At 55.8% G+C, this 19,213-nt stretch overlaps 1 protein-coding gene and 1 long non-coding RNA gene across 2 annotated transcripts in view; one reads left to right on the forward strand and one right to left on the reverse strand.

Annotated features, from left to right (window-relative positions):
• Positions 1 to 53: 53 nt before the first annotated feature.
• LOC105853404 lies at positions 54 to 3,105 on the forward strand. Its single transcript, XR_001145258.1, has 3 exons — positions 54 to 292; positions 1,114 to 1,201; positions 2,942 to 3,105. It is a non-coding gene; the product is annotated as an uncharacterized LOC105853404 (long non-coding RNA).
• A 95-nt stretch (positions 3,106 to 3,200) lies between these two features.
• EXOSC10 (exosome component 10) overlaps positions 3,201 to 19,213 on the reverse strand; it is a 19,511-nt gene continuing 3,498 nt past the window's right edge. The window contains exons 3-25 of the mRNA XM_012722553.1: positions 18,731 to 18,854; positions 17,390 to 17,494; positions 16,643 to 16,808; positions 16,388 to 16,502; positions 15,284 to 15,359; positions 14,967 to 15,077; positions 14,656 to 14,799; positions 13,767 to 13,957; positions 12,873 to 13,029; positions 12,605 to 12,753; positions 12,379 to 12,429; positions 11,708 to 11,819; positions 10,422 to 10,472; positions 10,221 to 10,299; positions 10,023 to 10,138; positions 8,519 to 8,614; positions 8,208 to 8,282; positions 7,142 to 7,229; positions 6,196 to 6,269; positions 5,563 to 5,734; positions 4,823 to 4,884; positions 4,260 to 4,336; positions 3,201 to 3,751 (exon numbers count right to left, since the gene is read on the reverse strand). Of these exons, the coding sequence (XP_012578007.1) occupies positions 3,721 to 3,751; positions 4,260 to 4,336; positions 4,823 to 4,884; positions 5,563 to 5,734; positions 6,196 to 6,269; positions 7,142 to 7,229; positions 8,208 to 8,282; positions 8,519 to 8,614; positions 10,023 to 10,138; positions 10,221 to 10,299; positions 10,422 to 10,472; positions 11,708 to 11,819; positions 12,379 to 12,429; positions 12,605 to 12,753; positions 12,873 to 13,029; positions 13,767 to 13,957; positions 14,656 to 14,799; positions 14,967 to 15,077; positions 15,284 to 15,359; positions 16,388 to 16,502; positions 16,643 to 16,808; positions 17,390 to 17,494; positions 18,731 to 18,854 (2,422 nt within the window). The 3' untranslated portion in view covers positions 3,201 to 3,720. The remainder of the gene's footprint in view (positions 3,752 to 4,259; positions 4,337 to 4,822; positions 4,885 to 5,562; positions 5,735 to 6,195; positions 6,270 to 7,141; positions 7,230 to 8,207; positions 8,283 to 8,518; positions 8,615 to 10,022; positions 10,139 to 10,220; positions 10,300 to 10,421; positions 10,473 to 11,707; positions 11,820 to 12,378; positions 12,430 to 12,604; positions 12,754 to 12,872; positions 13,030 to 13,766; positions 13,958 to 14,655; positions 14,800 to 14,966; positions 15,078 to 15,283; positions 15,360 to 16,387; positions 16,503 to 16,642; positions 16,809 to 17,389; positions 17,495 to 18,730; positions 18,855 to 19,213) is intronic.

Here is a 19,213-nt window from a genome sequence, read left to right on the forward strand (position 1 = left end):
CCTCGGCCCCGCGCCGCCCGGTCGGCGCCTTCCCGGGCTCCGTGTCCCCGGGAAGTCACCGAGGGCCGCAGATAGGGGGCGAGTGGGCACCGGCGTGGGAGGGCAAAGTTGAGCTGACGCCTGGGCGCGGCGCGGAGCTCGGAGCGCTGGGACTGGGCACCGCCACCAGGAGCCTTGGGGCTGGAGCAGAGCGAGCGGGCGGCTACATTGTCGGGCGAAGAGCTACGTTGTTGCGCTGGCGCGAGAGGAGACAGTATCTCTCTCCAGTTTGGCTCCCTGTTGGACTTCGTGTGTAGGTTTTTCGGGGACCCACCGGGGTTTTTCATTTACATAAAAAGAATCATCACGGGCCGGCGACTTTCCCCTTAGATTCTGCGAGTCTCCAGCGTTTCGCTGAGTAGAAAAATTCTTTGCTAAATGAGTTTCTAAATTTACCAGCAGTGTCCCGGAAGAGGCCAACACATGCATATTCAGCACCAAAAAAGACTGGCACATGGTCTTTTTTGACAAACTGGGTCTTGCTCTGCTCCTTGATGGGTGGGAGGAAATGTGCTGTTTTTATGAAAATGTCAAGGAACTTCTCAGAATCACATTAAGCATGCTAATTACCAAATATTAAATGCTAATTGCTCCGCTGCAGTTAGTTCGCTTGCCAAGGAAGGGAGATGAGACTGGAGTGAGCGCCTGTGACATGACAGATATTTGACGCGTGGCAGCCTCCACTTGGAGTTGGGACAGTGTCTTGCCTTAACCTGTGGTGGTGCCTGTGAGTTAGCACCTCAGAGTGCCTCAGAGCCACAGTGCCCCTCCGCTGACCAGGCTCCTTGGAAGGAATGGGGAGCCCAGCCAGCTCATGAATTGGGGGGGGGTTCAGGGTAGGGGGGTTGGTCAGAAGGGACCACACAGCCACCACCGGCAGCCAACCACTTGGTTGTGACTGCAGGCTGGGCTCCATGCGGATCCAGGCCAGACCAGCCTGGGTTCCCTCTATGGCTGTCAGCGTCCTTCTGGGCTGGCCCCTCATCTGTATGCCACGGGGAAGACTGGAAGCTGCAGGGGGCCAGGAGCTGATTTAGGCCCCTGGTGGAGCCAGCTGTCTTCGCCTTCTTCCAGGTGCTGCACATGGCCAGACCCACCCAGGGGTCCAGTTCCCTCCTGTGAGCTGAACAAAGCTACTCCAGCATGCGCTCAACAGGGACCTGTAAGTGGTACCCGTGTCTTCCTGATAGGGCGGGGGGGGGCCGTGGCCTCCAGCACCGGAGGTCAGTGTGAACTGCAGCAACCCTCCCAAATGCAAAGAAAAGGAAGGCCCTGGCGAAATTACCAGCAAGAAAGTTCCCAGGCTACAGGTCCGTGACCCCAGAAACACCCACTCAACTTCAGACCCTGGGGAGAGGAACTGGGCTTGCCAGAAGTAGCATTGTTAACAGCCCAGTAAACTTCACCACTGACGTGTGAGTCAGCACGGCGGTGGGGGCACACCAGACACTTCCCGCCGGGCAGACCACTATGAACTTGTAATTGAGCCGTAAAATACACTGACACTGAGGGTCCAGGTCGACTGTCCCAACCTCCTACTGTGTCACAGGATTCCAAATGAGGAGGGGCGGTGGGCGATGGCTATTGTCCAAGGCTGTGCTTGGGGCAGCCTGGGGTATCTGAAGCTCTGTGCTTCGCCATGCGGACGGCCACGCCCAAGCGGGAACAGCTCTGACCCTGCTGTGGGGTTATAAGGTTGAAGAGACTCCTGCCGCATACAGCAGCAAGCTCCCTGAGCAGAGCCCTGGTGCTCTGCAGCCCTCACCTGGCCTCCACCTCATCGACCAGACTCCTCTTCCCAGAGCAGGTGCCAGACCCACCGGGTCGGATCAGCACCACCGAGCAGCTCCTGACGGACTCACACGCCCAGTCACCCGCCCCCCACCCCGAGGAACCAAGCCCTCTCCCTGGACTTGAGGTCCCAAGAACTACAGCTGACCCACCCCCACCCCCACCAGGCTCACCTCGTCCCATGGCCCAGTGGAGAGGGACACAGGGACATTGGTTGTGGACTTTTTCTAAGAAAGGACCTCAGCTGCTGTCAGGGGCGTCCAACTTGGAAAAAAAACAAAAAACAAACACTGCCCGAACAACAAAAACTAGTAAAGCTACTTCCAGACAGAGGCCAAGGCCCCTTTCACCTCTGGGGGGGGGGTGTGTGCCTCCACTGTCACACCCGACTCCACCGGCTGTGAGCCCCCCAGGTCTGAGCCCAGCCCCGCTTCCCGCGGTGGCTGTCACACTTCAGTGCGCATGGTCACCCCGAGCTGCTCAAGACCAGGGTGAGGGCTCTGGCAGTGAAGGGCCAGCACGGGCGGGCCTCGCCGAGCGGCAGAGGCCCGGGGGCAGCACTGGAGACGGGTCTCTGGCATCTTCCCCAGGTGCGCCTGGCGCCACGCCGCCTCCGACTGCCTTCGGCAGAAAATAGCTTCTCACTCTGAACGTGTCACCTCATCTCCCTGAGACTACTCCTTGCCCTCAATGTCTCTTCCTCCCAAATTCTCCACCAGAATCCCGGATGCCGGCACTTCCCCGGTGGCGCTTACGGGGCGTGTGGCCGGTTAAGGGAGCCAGGGCACCCTACTCCCTGTGCGGCTGGCAGATGGGGCCGACGGTGGAGGAACAGAGGGGCCAGGGCTGCGGCCCGTGGACACCGCAGGGCGCGCGGGGACACGACCTCCCTCTCCCGCCAGCCTCGGCCCAGTGCGCGCCTCGCACACAGACTCCAGCCACTGGGCCTGCTGCGCTCTGTCCTGCTGGGGCTGTTCTCTGGCAGCAAAGTGGTGTCAGACCTGCCTGGCAGCCCCAAGGTGTCAGTCTTTCAGGATGAATTGTGGGAAAAAATTCCAAGAAAATAGTGAAACTAAAAAAATAAGGGTATCGTTCTGTGCTTTCCTAACAGAACATCTCAGGAGTAAGAGCAAAGAGCTGTAAAGACGACCGGGAGGGGCACGCTAGGCGGAGGCGAGCAGCACTCGGGCAGCACGGGTGGAGCCCTGCACGTCTGGTATGGGGACCAGCCAAAGTGAATTCTAGAATGAAGTGTCAAGCTGTGAAGGTGAAAACCTGCAAACATTACCCCAGGTTTGTAAGTGAGATCAATACAGGCAGAGGCTAAGGCCTTAAATAAACACAGCGTCATGCCGAAGGCTCCCTTCCGGTGTGGGTAACAGATGATTTAATTTCTCTTGCATTTCTGTTCTCCACATTTCCTACAACAAACATGTAGGACGTTTTATAAACGGGGAAAAAAACATGAGAAAAAAAGAGCAGAAGGAAGGGGCAGAGGAGAGAGGCCCCGGGAGCCCGGCCGGCTCCACCGCCCTGCGCCCTCGGCCTCGCTCCGGTGTGAAAGCACAGGGACGGGCCCCTCGTGCCGTGCCCCGCCTCGCCACGCCCAGGCCCTCTTCGGAGCCACAGGCGGCTTTCCTTCATGCCTTCCGGGTGGTTCTGGACTCTTCCAGAATCAGTCTCCTCCAAAGGCAGCTTACCCCGGCAGCTGAGGACGGCGCTCCGCAGGGGCTGGGTCTGTCTGCGCCTGCCAGGGCTGCGGGGTGGCAGAGGGAGTCGGGAACCAGCTCTCTTCCGTAAAAAGACTTTTAATGGTTTAAAAAGGAGTCTGTACACGACCAGCACCTCCCTGGCGCGTCTCCACTGGGGCCTCGAGGGTCTCTTCCAGCACTATCTCTTCGGCCAGTTGTGCCTGAAACCTCTGCAGACAGTACGGAAACAAGTTGCTTCTTCCGGCTCGGCTGACGTGTGCTACCAGGTGGTTTAATATAAACACTGCAAACCTGACAAGGCGGCACTGAGGGCCGCGGTCTGCCTGGGCACCAGAAACCCACAGCCTGGCCGGCAGAAGTGCGGCCTGCGAGGGCGGGCCGGCCCCTCACCCCTGGGGAGTGTTCTTGGGGTGAGCATTTCGCTGAGAGAGTTATAGCAACAAATGTTTGCTTACTGCTTCCTGTCTTGTTCCTAAGAAACAGGCTGTTCTGGGAAAACGTCAAGCCTCCTTGCTATGAGGTCACCCCAGAAACCATGTGGTTATGGGTAGCTGAGGACACAGGAGTCTCGGGCCAGATGCAGGGCGATGCGGCCTGTGGCATCCAGTCCTTACCCGCCTCCTCACTCACCACAAACCCATCTGAGTCCCTCTAGCTGGGGCCTCCGAGCCGAGACTGAGGCCGAGTCCTTAGGCCGCACCAGCTGCCCCCACATACCTGTCTGACTTTCCGGTCGGGAAGGACATGCTTTTGTTTCCCAGTGACTGTTTAAGTTTTTTGGCTCCAATGCACTTCTGAAAAGATAAGAACCGGCTGGAGCTGAGTGCCAGCTGTTAAGAGGCTCAGGACTGCGGGGCAAGTGCTCTTTGCTGGGACGTTCTGGGTGATTCTGAGGGGAAGGCTGCTGGGACAAGTACCTAAAGGGACAGGAGGGCTCCACGAAGGCCTCGCCCCCCACCTGCCAGTCCGGCCAGTCGGTTGGCTCTGGTGGCACCCACACCCACACGGGCAGATGCAGGCCCGGGCGGAAGCCGGAGCGGCGGCCTGCGGCGCAATCGCCATGACGATACACACAACAACCCGACCACCACACGCCTGCTTTTACTGCCTCTTTTAAGTTTTTATTGCTGAGTAGCTGGTGGCCGTCTATACTGGGGAAGGAATGAGCTGAGGGAAATAATCTGCACAGGAAGAGGTTCTAGTTGGACCAGATGGCCGGCATGGGAGAGGGACCAGGTAGGCCCTGCAGCATGCCAGAGTTCTCCAAGGACGTTTCTTACCTTGCCAGATGGCGTCTGCTGATTTGGATCAAACTGGGAAGGAGGTTTGGATTTGCTGCTTCCTGAAAGGTAAAGGTGCCAGTAGCCGGGGGGAGCAGTGAGTCACACACAGGCTCCTGCAGGCCTGTGCGGCCCAGGCAGGAGGATGCTGGGGTGGTGCGCTCTTGGAGACCCCCCGGCCACGTGACCCAGGGGCACATCCCGAGTCAGGGCGCCAGAGACAGGCCGAACCTTGCAGCTCTGTTCTTGGGTCCGGGCGGGGGGCTAAACACTGGCCCCGTGGTGGCAGGGCCAAGGGGGTGGGAGTGGGGGCCATTTGGGTCTCTGGGCTGAAGATGCCACCATGAACTGACTTGCTCTGAGGTGACCACCCTTCCCAGCGTGATCAGCACTGCCCTGCTCCTCTTCGGAGGGACATGGTGCCAGGACACTTGTGAGAGCAGCAGCCCCCACAGAGCAGGCGGCTCCCCCAGGCAAGGCCCAGAGCCGCATCTCAGGGCACCAGGCGCATGAGGAAGGACAGAGCCATGGTCAGAACAGCCGCACCACAGCCGTGCCAGAGTTGGGGCAGGGAGCAGGGGGTGATGAGGGCAGTGCCAGTCACAGCTGCTTCCTCGGACTGCTCTAGTAGTTCTGGGTTGGAACCGTGTCCTGGGGGTCCCATCTGTGCTAACGCATGTTCTCCACAGCCCCACCCCCTAACGTGGCCAGACGTCTCCCGGGCACAGCTCCGGCCTCACCAGCAAAAGCCTTGAAGTCCGACTTGCTGTAGTCGTAAGGGGTGAACTCTTTTGTTGGTGGGTCAGTGTCCTTTGGCTTCTTGGACATTTTGGGCCGCTTCTGTTCTTGTTTCTGCCCCACTGTCCTTGGGTCGCTCGTGGTCCGCTCTCTCTTCTTCGCGGCGCATTCCAGCTGCAAAGGGGCACACCACAGCGGCGTGGGGCGGCAGGAGGGCACTTGCCTGCACTGCTCTTAGCACAGAGCTGGCCTATGGTGGGACGGGGCTGGGGGGTGCTGGACGGCCTGAACGGGCTGGCACTGAGGGGGGAACCAGGCCACAGCAGGTGGGCGAGGCTCTCAGCTGGAGGCCATGAGGCAGGGCCAAACCCCAGAGCACCCTGGGGGGCTGGGAAGGGGACTGCCGCTGCCACTTGTCTGCTGCTCGCCTGCACGACAGTATTTTACCACAGACTCAGTGGGGAAAGGGCCGCACGCTTTATGCCAGGAACTTTTTGAGGGGAGGGAAGGGAGGAGCTAAGAGACAAGCTAAAATGAACTGGAAAGCAGCAGGTATTTCATGTGACACGTGGGGCAGGCCCTCCTGAGAGCTGAGGAGGCCTGACTGCCAGGGAAAGGCAGGGAGCAGCACGTACAGCCGCCTGCTGTCGGGCAGAGATGGCCGGTCCCACTGTCGCCTTGTCCTCTTCCTCGGCCTGGGTCCGGGCAGCTGTGAGAGAGAGGCATCCATACAGGGGCTGACCGCCCACCCACCTGTCCCTAGTGCTGCCAGTCCCGCAGCCCTCAGCCAACTCTGCCAGTGCCCCCCAGGTGCCCTGGAAGGACAGCTGCCTCGGGGCTCAGGCAGAAGCTCGTCTTCACTCACTCTCAATCTGACACCCCACTGCCCCGCTCCCAAGGTCAGCCTGCACGTCAAAGGCCGGTGTGACGCCCCTCTGGACGTTTAGGAGGGACTCGAGCAGACCGTATCAAGGGCCAGGGCCAAAGCCCTGCTCATCCTGCGGACGGCGACTCCAGCCTTCGGGGTGCTCCACTCTTCCCCCTTCTCTCACACCCCACCTCCAGCACATCACCTCACGCTGCAGGCTTGGCTCCGGATGACCCAGGTTTTGCTGAGGCTCACCCAGCCCAGTCCCACCCGGAGGGGCTCCCCAGCTGACCTCCTAACTGCCCACAGCCCCTGGCGAGCACTGGGCAGCTCAGAACCCGCCAAGGCCTTCCGACTCACCTGGAGTCACACCGTAGGGCCGCGCTTCTCCCTCACCTGTCCCTGCGTCACCCGCGCTACTTCAGTGCACGGCCTGCCGCTCGGAGCAGCCTGGACAGCACGCTGAAGGCAGCCGCCACACCACCCGCCACCCGCCGGACGCCAGCCAGCTCTCTGCCTACGGCCCCGGAGCGCTGCCCTGCCACTGGCCCACTGCCCATCGCCCCTCAGGAGGAGGCCGCTCCACAGGGCGGGGCTGTCTGTCTTGCTCACGCCGTCACCGGCACTTCGCTGAGCGACCCATGGACAGCACAGTGCCCAGGAGCTGTCCTTTGCCAGGCACGCAGGCGGAGCTGCCAAGGACGAGAGGGTACCTGTTTGCTCGGCCGACTTCTTCTTGGCCATTTCCTTAGATTCTTTCTGTCCCTGTCCCCGGCTTGCCAGCTTCCAGTGGTTGCTGATCTACAATGAAAATAAAACAACCCCACACTTGGCCACCTAGATGCTGGAAGGTCAAAAAAATACAGGGCCAGCTAACCGGAAACGGCATGTCTCGGCTGTACCCGCTGGGTTTGTGACGTGAGACAGCCATTAAGGAATGGCCGAGCTGTGGTCCAGGTTTTGGGCCTGACACCACCAGAGCTGTCCTCTTGTCCAATCCCTTCTATCACCATCCTGGGCCAAAGGAATTGTCATCCTCTCCCTTTAGGGGCAGGGGACAGGCTCAACAAAACTAAAAACCTGCTGAGGGATCAGTGCAGGTCGGACATGCTTCTTACTGACACAGCCTGTGACATCAGGATCAGTCTGGTGGCGCGGGTGAGCCTGAGGGCAGTTAGCATTGAGTGTACTGGTCAGAGGGGGAAGAGAAAGCGAAACGCCATGGACACCCCATTTCTAAACACAGCAGGCAATGCCCCAGGCCTCTCCGAGCTGAACTTTCTCTCTGCCTAATCAAAGAACAGGAGGGGGCCAGGGCAGGCCCTGGTCGGGGTGGGGCTTCCTGTAGAGGGAGAGCTTCCAACAGACAGCTAACACACGGGCTCCCAGGAAGATCTGGTGGGTGCCCGGAAAGGCCTGTTCTTATTTTCTTCATTATGCTGTTAAAAACAAAGCAAATAACATCTGATATGTGTTAAAACGAAGCCGTCACCTTTAGGAGACTGGAAGTGACATTCATATAAAAAGGCAACAAGCTGTACACTTATTAATATCTGTGTATTTCACTACCTGCAAACTGAACCCTCAGTTTAAAAAGCCCTGTGCCTGTTGTTTACAAGACCCCAGATATTTCTGAGACTCTGAAGTCCCTGCCTCTCCCTAGAGACAGAGCTGGGCTCACTTTCAGGGGCTCCCGTGGACACATCTATAAGGCTGCTGCGAAGACATCCTTTCTGCTTAGGGAGCCACGACAGAAAAGGTGATAATAACCACACTCACTTCATAGATTTTTGATGATGGATCAAACTTTGCTGCCTGGGAAATGTGAACACGCTGTTCCAGGGACGGCAGGAACTAGGAACAGAGAGACACCTGTCAGACGCTGTGCCAGAGGGGTCTGGCCCAGAATTCAGGCACACTGGGGAGGGGTTTCCCACAGAGCCCGCCACTCTGAGTCCCCACCTGGACAGGGCCAAGGGGCACGGTGCCCGGCTGGAAGGGCGCCAAAGCCTGCCGCTCTAGGCCAGAGAGCAGAGGCCGGGACGCTGCGGCATCTTCTGTCCGCCCTCCACGCCCCCGGGCTCACTCACCATCCTAAATGGATTTTCGAAGGACTCCATTATGGCCCGGGCTTTCTTCTGTGCGACTGTTAATGGAGCCTTTCCTTGTGCTTCAGCACTAGGTTCCTGCAAGGACAGAGAGCCCGTCACTCACCACCGTGACCACGCTGTGACATTAAGATGCAAGTCCGCTCTCCAGCATCTCCCGTGTCCAGCGCATCGCGGCAGCCGGCGGCAGCTCCTGGTGGGTGTATCACACCTGTGCTGCACCACTGAGCTCCTGCCTTGTCCTGACAACCTATGAGAACACCTACAGCCTGACCGTGGGTGGGGGCAGAAAGGACTGAAAGCCAGGCCTGCCCGGTTCTAGAATTGTTGGAAGCTGCAACCTTCCACTTACCTGAAATGGAAAAGCAGAAACCTTTACGGGCTGAGAGCCCCCGGCCCAGCTGCGCGGCAGGATGCCGCCTGGCTCTGCAGTTCTGGCCCTCCCACCGGGCTTAGGCGGCAGGGGCAGCCCCTCTTAGACTGAGCGCCGCTCTGCCCTGTCCGTGCGGCAGAAGCCCACGTTCACGTCACTCTGTGCTCCACCAGTCTCTGGACTTCTTACAGACCACTGAGGCAACACCCAAACTAAATTTACAGGACTCCGTGAAAGAGAAAATCCATTTCTCAGGAGGCTCGGTCCAGCTTGCTAGTGCGGCGGTGCAGGTGTGAACTGTTACGGGGCCTGGCAGACCAGCCGCAGCTCGCCAGCCCTCGCGGAGTGACCTGCCCTTACGAGGCAGGCCGCCTTGGGGTCTGACTACCTCACTGTTACCTGTGTGTGCCCTGCCCTTTCACCCCTGGTCATTTTGGTAATCCTCCTCCCTGGCCCACAACGCACCCACCCTGGCGCCAGGACCTCGGATTTCAAGTCACTGGCAGAAACCACACGTCCGCCAAGTAGTCCGGAACAGGAGGCCATCGAGGAGAGCCGTGGGCCCAGGCTGGCCACGCAGGTCTCTAGAGTGAATGGAGCTCCTGCCCAGCATTCCTCAGCCTCACTCTGGGGTAGGATGGAGCCCAGGAACTGGGGCGCAAGTGAGGTCCCACCCTCACTTCCTTTAGTGTGCCAGTGTTGAGAAATGCTCCTCAGAGCTGCATCTTCCCCCACGGCAGTCAGCGCTGGGTCAGTCAGGGAGGGGGCCGCTGGGCACCTGTGCTGGGCCCCTGGGAAGCAGGGCAGCTGTCCTCTACTGTGCTGTGCGCTGGGGGGCAGTCCTGCTTGTTTATGGCCACAGCCATGCCTCTCCCAGAGGGGCATAGTGAGGGTCAAGAAGGCCCCTCTCCACCTCTCACACAAAGTTCACGAAAAAACGGTCTGCTCGCCTCTCACACAGCAGCTCCGCCAGAGCAGCCACACCTTCCTCAGGTCTCCTGGCTTACTTCTGGCTTCAGAGTCAAAGGTGGAACAGCGCTCCAACAGCCAGCCTGTTTGTAACCCCAGTGACCCCGGGGCCACACCCCTCAGTGACGTCTCCCTGGGACTCACACTGAATAACGTGATGACAGCCGTGGCGATAAGGCATTTGGTGTCCAGCAGGGCTTTCTCTTCTTCTGGGTCTGGGAAGAGGCTTGTCTGCTTCCTCACTGGCACAGGCCCTAGAGCTTTGGAAATAAGAGTGTCAGCCTGGGCTGTAGACAGAGCCGTCTACCGCTCCTCTGGACCCTGCGGGGCACTCCGTCTTACCCCTAGCTGGCATGACAGGACAGCCCTCTGAAGGGGCGTGGGAGCAGTCGTGAGGCCCAAAGAGCACATTTTCTAGTTTCTGCACCAGAAAGAAAGTGACAGGACAGCATGAAAACCTCAAAGCATCAAGGAGTGTTTGACCTGCAGTGCCAGGGTAGTCTGGGGACAAGCACCCGGCTTTGCCCACCCCGGCCCAGCTACCTCAGGGTTGGGCAGTGGTCCACTCCTCCGTGCTCCGGCTGCGACTTCAGACTGAGGAGAGAACCAAACACAGGCTGAGGAGAGCTGCCTGCCCTTGACAGCACTCTTTTTCCTTCAGCAGGCTGTCCCTTCCTGGGTCGTGTTTCTCCAAGAGCCCAAAGATTTTCTGTCACCCCTTCGTTATTTAGTGCTCAATAATTTGCTGCTGAATCAAAGAATAAAAGCCTTCATCCCAGGCATCCCTGGTGGAGCAAGAGTTAAAGCTCAGTCCACAGCCACTGCAACACGAGTTCGATTCCCGGCCAGGAATCAGCACACACAGTACAGCAGACCTCTCCTGTGAGGCGAGGTCTCTCTGCTACCCTCAGCAGTATATTTCAGTAAATCCGCCTTTTCTGTTCCCCACTCTGTCTTGGTGGATCCTCAGCCTCCCCCACCAGCAGCCTGTACCCCATTCTTGTGTGCATAAATAAACAAATCTTGAAAGAAAAAGCCCTCATCTCAACTAGGATCCAGCTGAAAACCAGCTCATGCCAACTAGGAACACCACTGGGGGATTCGAGGAGCTCAAAGGAGCCTCCCGATAGCCAGAGTCCCCTAACTCAATACAAACTAGACCTGAGAAAGGACTCGTCACGCAGACTGTCAATGTGTCTGTCCTCAGATTCTTTTATTTTCACCGTCCAGGGCTTCATTTTAAGTCTTCCTGGATAAACAGTCTCTCAAAAACTACAAACATGGTTTACCACCTGTTGCTATTATTAGTGAGGTAACGCAGTAATAACTGTCCCAATAAAACACGTGGAAACATCCAGCCTGTTTCCTTGCACAAGCCCACGCACAGACACGTGGCTGCACACTCACGCCAGCAAGTCTGTCCCTCCCGCCCCCAACATACCCTGGCACTCCTACTTCCTGCTTTCATGCGGATCTACCCGCCAGCGCACACGGTGTCCACGAGTGGCAGGCCAGGGTGCGTGCAGACCCGCAGCGCCGGGCATGGCACTGGCCGTGGGTGTGACTACGCCTGAGGATGCCCCCTTTATGCCTCTTCTGCAGTGCGTCCCTGCGCTGGCCACACAGGCCGTTTCCAGCCAGGGCGCTACTTCCGCAGGCACAGGGCGCTCCTCCTGGAGGGGCGGCCTGGACTCCGCCCACCGCCCAGTCCAGGGCCGGGAGTGTGTGCAGCAGTGCGGGGACCGCGGGCTCCTAACCCACGCTGCCTCGCCTGTTCTCCTCCCACTCCGGGACCCCACACCGCCAGTCACTGGGGCGGAGCGCCTTACCTTGAGCAAGGGCATTTCTCGAGCCTGCTGGATTAAGAGATGCATTTCATTTATCTGCTGCCGTACGAGAGGAGGGACAGGGTTACAGCAAGCTATGATGCCCTGAGGTTCCCTGAGGACAAGAACACAATCGTCACTCAGGACACAGCCTGCACTGGCTTCTGGGCACAAACAATTGCCAGGAGCACCGGCGCGCCATGCTGGGAACCCCAGGCCAGAGGGGGCTCCGTCTCCCCCAGGAGACAGAAGAAACAGGCCCGCCAAGTCAGGCTGGCTGCGCCTGGCACCACTCCAAGCGCCAGCCCGGCTCCTGCTAACAGACAGCGCTGGATGGTGCCAGGCTCTGCTGCTGGGCAGTTCTGCCAAAGACTCGGTAGGTCTTCTCTTAACATCATGGCAACTTAAGGGGCCTCAGGCTCCTGACTGGATGACTGTAGCTGAGCTCTGAGGCAGATTCCTTCCTGGGCAGCGCAGGCCACCGGCTCAGAGGCATGCACGCTGGCTCAGCCTTGGCCTGACCCCTGACTCCAGTTCTGAAAGGCAGCCTGAAGGCAGGAATTCAAACCTCCTCAGGGCACTGCTCCCTGTGAGAAAACCGCCTTGGGGCACTAACAGTCAGAAAGGCTTGATTCTGAGGGACAAAGTCAAAACACATGAATCCGCTCACTCACTTGGGCAGCTCCTCGGCTATCTTTAACATCATGTGGTTTGGCAGGACATATCTGGAACAAAATACATGATAGGATGATTTTAATTCAGCCGGTGAGTTCGATTAAATGCCATGACCCAGGGGAAAGAAAATATAACCAATTTTCAAGACAAAAAGAAAAAAGGTCCATTACTGTCACCAGAGCCGATCCGCCGGGAAGCCTGTATGGAAGGGCCCTACTCCCTCACCCGTAACTCTCATCCTCCCGACGGGCTGTTTTATCCCTCCAGGCGAACAGCAGCTGAAAGGCCGTCAGCTGCTGGGTGTTGAGGTGCTTCTTTTGCTTCCTGTATAGTTCGAGGTAAGACTCATCCGTGAAGATAGGTTTGAAGAATTTCTACGAAACATTAGCGATTTTGTCAACAGGCACCACCAGCATGCGTGCTCTGAGACCATGGGTTCTCCTCATAGCGTGAAGAGCAAAGGGAGGGCGGCCCCAGGGGCCGCGAGCTTCACCTTGAGGCAGATGTCCCTGCTGCGCTGCCACACCACCTGCAGCTGCACGGGCTGGCCCCCGCCTCGCTCCCACAGCTCCAGCCTCATCTGGTCGTAGATGTAGAGCAGGTAGTGCGTGTCGTCTCGGGCGTAGTGGAGCATTTCCTCAGGCAGAGGCCTGGAACAGCGACGGAAGACGGGGTCTCACTGACCTCCCCGGGGCAAGCCCATGAGTCCCTCGTCCCCTGGCCGACTGGGAAGGCGGCAGGGTTTCCGCCTGGGTGAAAGCCAGGGCCCTGTAGTCCTGGACTGAACCTCAGCTCCAGACGATCTAACTGTGGAGATCACCTAGGCTCTCCGAGCTCACTTCCCTCACCTGCAAGGCGGAAACAAGGCCTCTCCTAGGCTGCTGTGAAGATCACATAGAACAGTCTCCTTAGAGCTCTCAGTTCAGTGCTTGGCACACAGCAAGGCTAAGCAAGTCAGAGTCTCCATTTTCGTTTTACAGTTGGACTCTATTAGGTTCTCTTTAGCAATTCCGGCACCGTAAAGAGAACAGCTCAGTGGCTATTTCATATAACAGCTATAAACTCGGAGATGACAGCAAACCACGTGAAAATGGTCGCGTGGCTCAAGAAGCAAAAATTCTAGTGAAGCCCTGACATAGCAACCGAGTTGACCGTGTACCTCAGCTTCTCACCATGGAGATCAGCCCGCGCACCCACACATAACCGCCCCCCCCCCCCCCGCACGGACAAACCCCGACTGCGCCCATCTCCTCCGACCACATTACGAGCCCAACATGAACCCGCGTGCTCTCCTCAGACGTGAACACAGAGAGAAGCCGACTACGTTCAACTCTGAAGTCAGACAGTGCCACGGCGAATGGGTGACTAAGAGCACCCAACGACTGACCGTATTCGCCAGTCAGCCAGCTGGTACTGCTTGTTAGAGTCCACGTTGCAGTAGTGTTTCAGCAGGTGGTCGAGCGAGTGCCTGCCCAGGTTAAGGAGGCGTGCTGCCTGGTGGGTGTCAAACATGTTCACCACGTAGAGCCCGAAGTCTTTCTGCAGCCACTCAATGTCAGAATCGGCGCCGTGGAAGACCTGAGGCAGCGGAAGCAGCCGTGAGAGGTCCGTGCTCCGGCTCATTACAACCGGAACTGGAGCCAGCATGAAGGTCAGGCTGGGCTCTCCTTTCAAGGCTTACTTCAATTTGGGCCAGAGCCTTCCAGACTAACTGTCCACTGTCAACGCGGAACTGCTACCTGCCCATGACTGTGACAAAGGGCTCTACCAGCTTCCGGGTCATCATGCGCCCAAACCCTCCAAGCCATGGGCTCACTGCCATAGTCACTAAAGTAAGTTTTTTGAAGATTTACTCATTTATCATAAAAGAGCTGGGGTGCAGAGTGAGTGGATTCACGAGAGACAGAGGGGAGCAGAACAGTCAGAGCCACTGAACTACACTGCTGAGCGGGGCAGCGGGCAGGTCAGCAGTGGTCTGCTGTGCCCTGTGGGTCACTCCCTGGCTGCGGACAGCTTCATAGTGAGGTGCTTTACCCCGTTGTGCCACCAGGGAGGGTCCAGTCACTAAAATAAAAGTTTTTTCTGGTGGCAATGAGTTAAGTCTTAGCTGGCCTATCAGACTGTGCGCACTAGAGCTATTTAGCAAGTGGCACCCCAGTGGGAATTATTCCCCTCAATTTTGCCAACTCTCTGTTGAAGTGATGAACTGGCAACCTGCAACCTTCTGAGAAACACCGACTCTTGCACTCAACCAAGCGTGGGGGAAGCAGGCTGACCTTAACGATAGCGGGGTCCGTGAGGCTCTCGTTGAGAATGTACATGTCACTTCGAAGCTCCAGGGTGTCAACGAGGAAGTCTTCCTCCCGGGTGGAGATCTGCACCAAGCAGGTGAGCCCCAGGAAGCTCCTGTAAGAGTGGTGCTGGAGCAGAGAGGGCGGGGGCGACTCAGAGGCCTTCTTCCTCCAAGTGAGAGAAGCAGCTACAGAGCAGCGGTAGAGCACTGCTTTATTTCAACAAAGTACATTTAAATCGATTTCATTTTCTACTTCTTGAGGAAACATTTCACTCACGATGACGTGTCAGTTACCTCCAAGTCTACAGCAAATTCTTGGCAACTCAGGAGTTTTTCGTTGAGCTCCACAAGGTCATCCAGGGAGGACACAAAGTGGCAGGGCGTGTCTCCCACGGGCCGATATAACTGGGTCCCAGGAGGTCAGAGAGGAAAGAGAGGAAAGGTGAGAAGCCTTCTTCACTGAAGGACAAAACGAATGTCAATTTAAGAAACAACCCAAAGTGGTGATCTTCTGCGTTAGAGAAATTTTAAAAAAGTGCAGACCACACCAGCGACCTATCTGGCTCTTTCTGGGCCACAGAACATTCATCAACCCAGCCCCCGGCGCTAACCTGGGGCTGCGGCTTCTGAAGGACCGAATCCGGTGGGGTAAAGTGATCTAGTTCGTACTGGTAAGGGTGCGCAAACCTGCGTACATCAAAAAAAACTTTAATTATTTCCATGATTCACAAACAACTGTTTCCAGGCAGTTTGTGAAAAATAAACACAATGATAAAAATACTCTCTCTCTATAAAAGGCATCGTTAGTTCAGCGATCACTCAAGGGCATGAAAAATCCAGGCGATGCTTATTTATGGTTCCAGTGTTAGTCCACATCGACTCATTTACAGGGACCTGAGCACTGCGTGTCTGGGGCTGTGGGGGTCGCAAACACGGGCGCGTGAGCCTGTGCTTTGGAAACACGAGGCCAGGAAGAGGCGTCCTCACTGGGAGTGAACTGGTCCGTTGAAGGATGCGAGGAGAGGACAGGGCAGAGACCTCAGCGGCCATTTCCTGCCCCTCTGCCATGTACTTGCACCAGGATCCTACGCTCATTCCCAAGTTCCTTGCGGGAAGAGCCACCTTTCGTCACCTGGCTGAGCGGCGGCCTACGAGACAGGAACTGGGCTGAAGGAGCCAATGATCAGACAGACTCAGGCTAAACGTGAGAAAAAGACCAAACTCACAACACTTGCACTATCTTTACGCTGAGGACAAGTCCTTTCGTCTCTGAAATGAAGTTTCTCTGAGATGCTTACACTGCCAGGGAAAGTGACTTTTCTGAATGAAACTCCTACCAAGCCCGACTGGCCTTAGCCCAGCTAGGAAAGGCAGTGTTAATTAGGAACATATCTAAGAAAACTTGGGTTTCAGGTTCTCTAATCTTGTTTCCAATCTATGCAACTGGACTGACAACAACTATAACCGTCACAGATATAAATAATTTATAACGCAGCAGCATGAGGATGAACGCGCTCAGGGCTGCAGGGGCCACGAGGGCCCTGGCCAGGCCCCTGGGGGCGCACACAGAAGCCTTTCGATGAGATGCCTGTGGGGTGGGAAGCACGTCACCACCGCCTCAGATCCGACTGTCACTTAGACACTCCAACTGCGACGCAGCGCGAGCCAGGGCAAGAGCAGCACGCAGGGCCGAAGCTGTGCCAGCAAACACTCACATGTCCTGCTCCACCTGCTGCGTCCTCTGCTGGTGGATGAAGTCAGCCAGGGCCGGGGGCACGTCCAGGTCCTCAGGACGGTCCTGCGGGCGCTCCCGCCTTTCCTTCGAGAGTGCTGCAGAGCCAGCCAGGCCAGAAACCGTCACCGACAGCTGACATTATCATGTCGCATCTAATTAGGGAGCGCTCTGGCTCCTCTGGAGGAAGCAGGGAAGCCCCTCCGTGTTTCTGTAAGAAGGCGCTCACAACACTTACCCTGAGGGAGAGGCTTCTGAGCATTGGGCTTGATAAAGATTTTAGGAAGAAATGGGGTGTTGGAATTGTCGACCTTCTCTCGGAATTTAAGCTGAGGTCGGATGATGTTCTTTGCATGAAGCAGCCTGAAAGTTTCAGATCTTGTTTTTTTACTATACTCGCCTGCCTGTGATTAACAAGTACAAAAATTACAAATGCAGCAACATGATGACTTTGAAGAGTAAATCCCAATGCATGCCTTTCAAGAAGAGCATCCCAAGAGCCTTGCTGAAGAATGGAAGTGTGTGAGTGCAGACCAGGGCTGCAAAGCAGAGAGGGTATAATTAGGTTATGTACGTTCATGAGGACAAGTCAGGCAGTGGTCAGTTCTGGATCACTGAATTAGAACAGAAACGCCCATTAGAACGTGAAAGGCCCTTCTGTACTGCTCACATTAAGAGATTAGTTAATCTGGAGAAATTAAAAAAAAAAAAAAAGCCCTCACCAGGCCCTCCGGTGGCACAATGGGTTAAATCACAGCACAGCACTACCAAAGCAAGCTGCAGCTGCTTCAGCATGGGTTTGATCTCTGTCCAGGGAGGTGACCCACAGGATGCAGCAGACCTGCTCCTCTCAGCAGTGTCAGTCTGCTTGTCCTGCTCCCCACTTTCTCTCTCTTGAATCCTCTCGCACCCCTGCACACCTCTGGCCTGTACCTCAGCTCTGTATGCATAAATAAAAAAAAAAAAAAAAAAAAAAAGTCCTCACCTTACGGTTCCAGCTGGACACTATTGTTTTGGGAACCTGTAATCCTGCAGGGAGGACAGGCTGTTGATTTTTATTCACACCTGATGCTTCATCCAGTAAAATGCCCTAAGAGTAGCAGAGATATTAGTTTGGACCTTCCTTTTAGGATTAACAGAGTTAATCACCTCAAGATTTTTTTAAGAATTCTTTTCAGAGAATGACATGTGAGAATACATACGTATAAAAGCAGGTCAGCATATGAGGGCTGATCAGGGATTCTTCTCAAGTGATTAGGACAGTTATTTGCTCAAAGTCAGGGTAACAGTCAATCCTTTGACTGGCTCTTTACAGTTTCTGAATTAGGCTGAATAGTTAAAAAAGGATTTAACAGGGGCCCTCCCTGGAGGCACAAGAGGTTAAAGCGCAGCACTATGAAGCCATGGTAGCCACTGCAGCACCAGTTCGATCCCAGGCCAGGGAGTGACCCACAGGGCACAGCAGACCTCTCCTGTCCTACCCGCTGCTCCCCTCAGCAGTAGACTTTGTCCATCCGCCTGTTCTGCTCCCCACTCCATCTCTGGTGGATCCTTTTACCCCTCATACCTCTGGTCTGTACCCCAGTTCTTATATGCATAAACAAATAACTCTTTTTAAAAAAATGACATTAACACTGAGCTGTGGCTCATTAAAGACTCTAGACTGCCCGTGTTAACACTGAAGTACAATACTCAGCCCAAGAAGGACGGTCTCCTGGTTTGTATGGCAGCGTGGCGGGGGGGGGGGGGGGGATTTGGAATCATACAGAAAAAACGAGTAACTGAAAACCATCCACTGGGCATTTAGACAATGGAAGATGACTCATGGGCTAGGAGCGCATGCTTTAAGTATCTGCAGGACCAACCATCACCTGGTTGAGGGTCAGATTTGTTTGGGGTGATCTGTGTGATTCTGTGAATAATGGCCTGCTTAGAATTAGGCATAAAGGGACAGTAAGATAGAAAGGGCCACACCTCCTTTCAGTCCACAGGGCGACAGCAGATTTAGAGCAGTAAAAATGGACAAAACTGTACGAGTTCTGTGGATCCAGAAGCCTCGTCTTTTGCAATACAAGAGCATTTGCAAGTCTGGAATATAGATCTGTACGTAGTACTTTTAAAAAGGGCTTCTACTTGGCAGTGATATTTTGGAGATAACTTATTTTGGGGGAAGAAGCCAACTCTCAGAGGAAGAGTGCATTATCGGGGAGACCTCCTAACTTAGTGCCTTTTCATTTTCCTAGGTGCCTAGGTTTCCCTTTGTATTTTAATACTGCAAAAACTCTTCATTTGCTAATCATCGTAGACAGTAAGGTGAAATACTCACTACTCTTTCAAGAATAACATCATTGGTGTCAACTAGTAAATCAAACTTGTCCTCCAACTCAGTCACTTTACTGCGATCCTTGAGGTTGCTTCGACAGCCGTGGTACTGCATCACCTTGCTCATGCTGAGGGTAGGAAAACCGACGTTAGTTTGTATACATTCACTCACTGTTTTATTCAAGACTGTTTATAATCTAGGAGAAACCACAAAAGGCTTAGCCCAGGCCACCCCAATAATTTTCAACTGCACTGATAAAACTTGCATTGTTACAGCAACCTTTAAAAAATATCACTACTTGTGGGCCCTCCCTGGTGGCGCAGCGGGTTAAAGCACTGCACTGAGAAGCTAAAAAGACACTTCTGCATGAGTTCGATCCCCACCTGCCCAAGAGGTGACCACATGGTGTGGCAGACCTCTCCTGACCCGCCCGCTGCTCCCCTCAGCAGTGTACTTCGTCGATCTGCCTGTTCTGCTCCCCACTCT

Source organism: Condylura cristata, unplaced genomic scaffold (assembly GCF_000260355.1).
Source record: "Condylura cristata isolate star-nosed mole 26May11 unplaced genomic scaffold, ConCri1.0 scaffold00008, whole genome shotgun sequence".
NCBI lineage: Eukaryota > Metazoa > Chordata > Mammalia > Eulipotyphla > Talpidae > Condylura > Condylura cristata.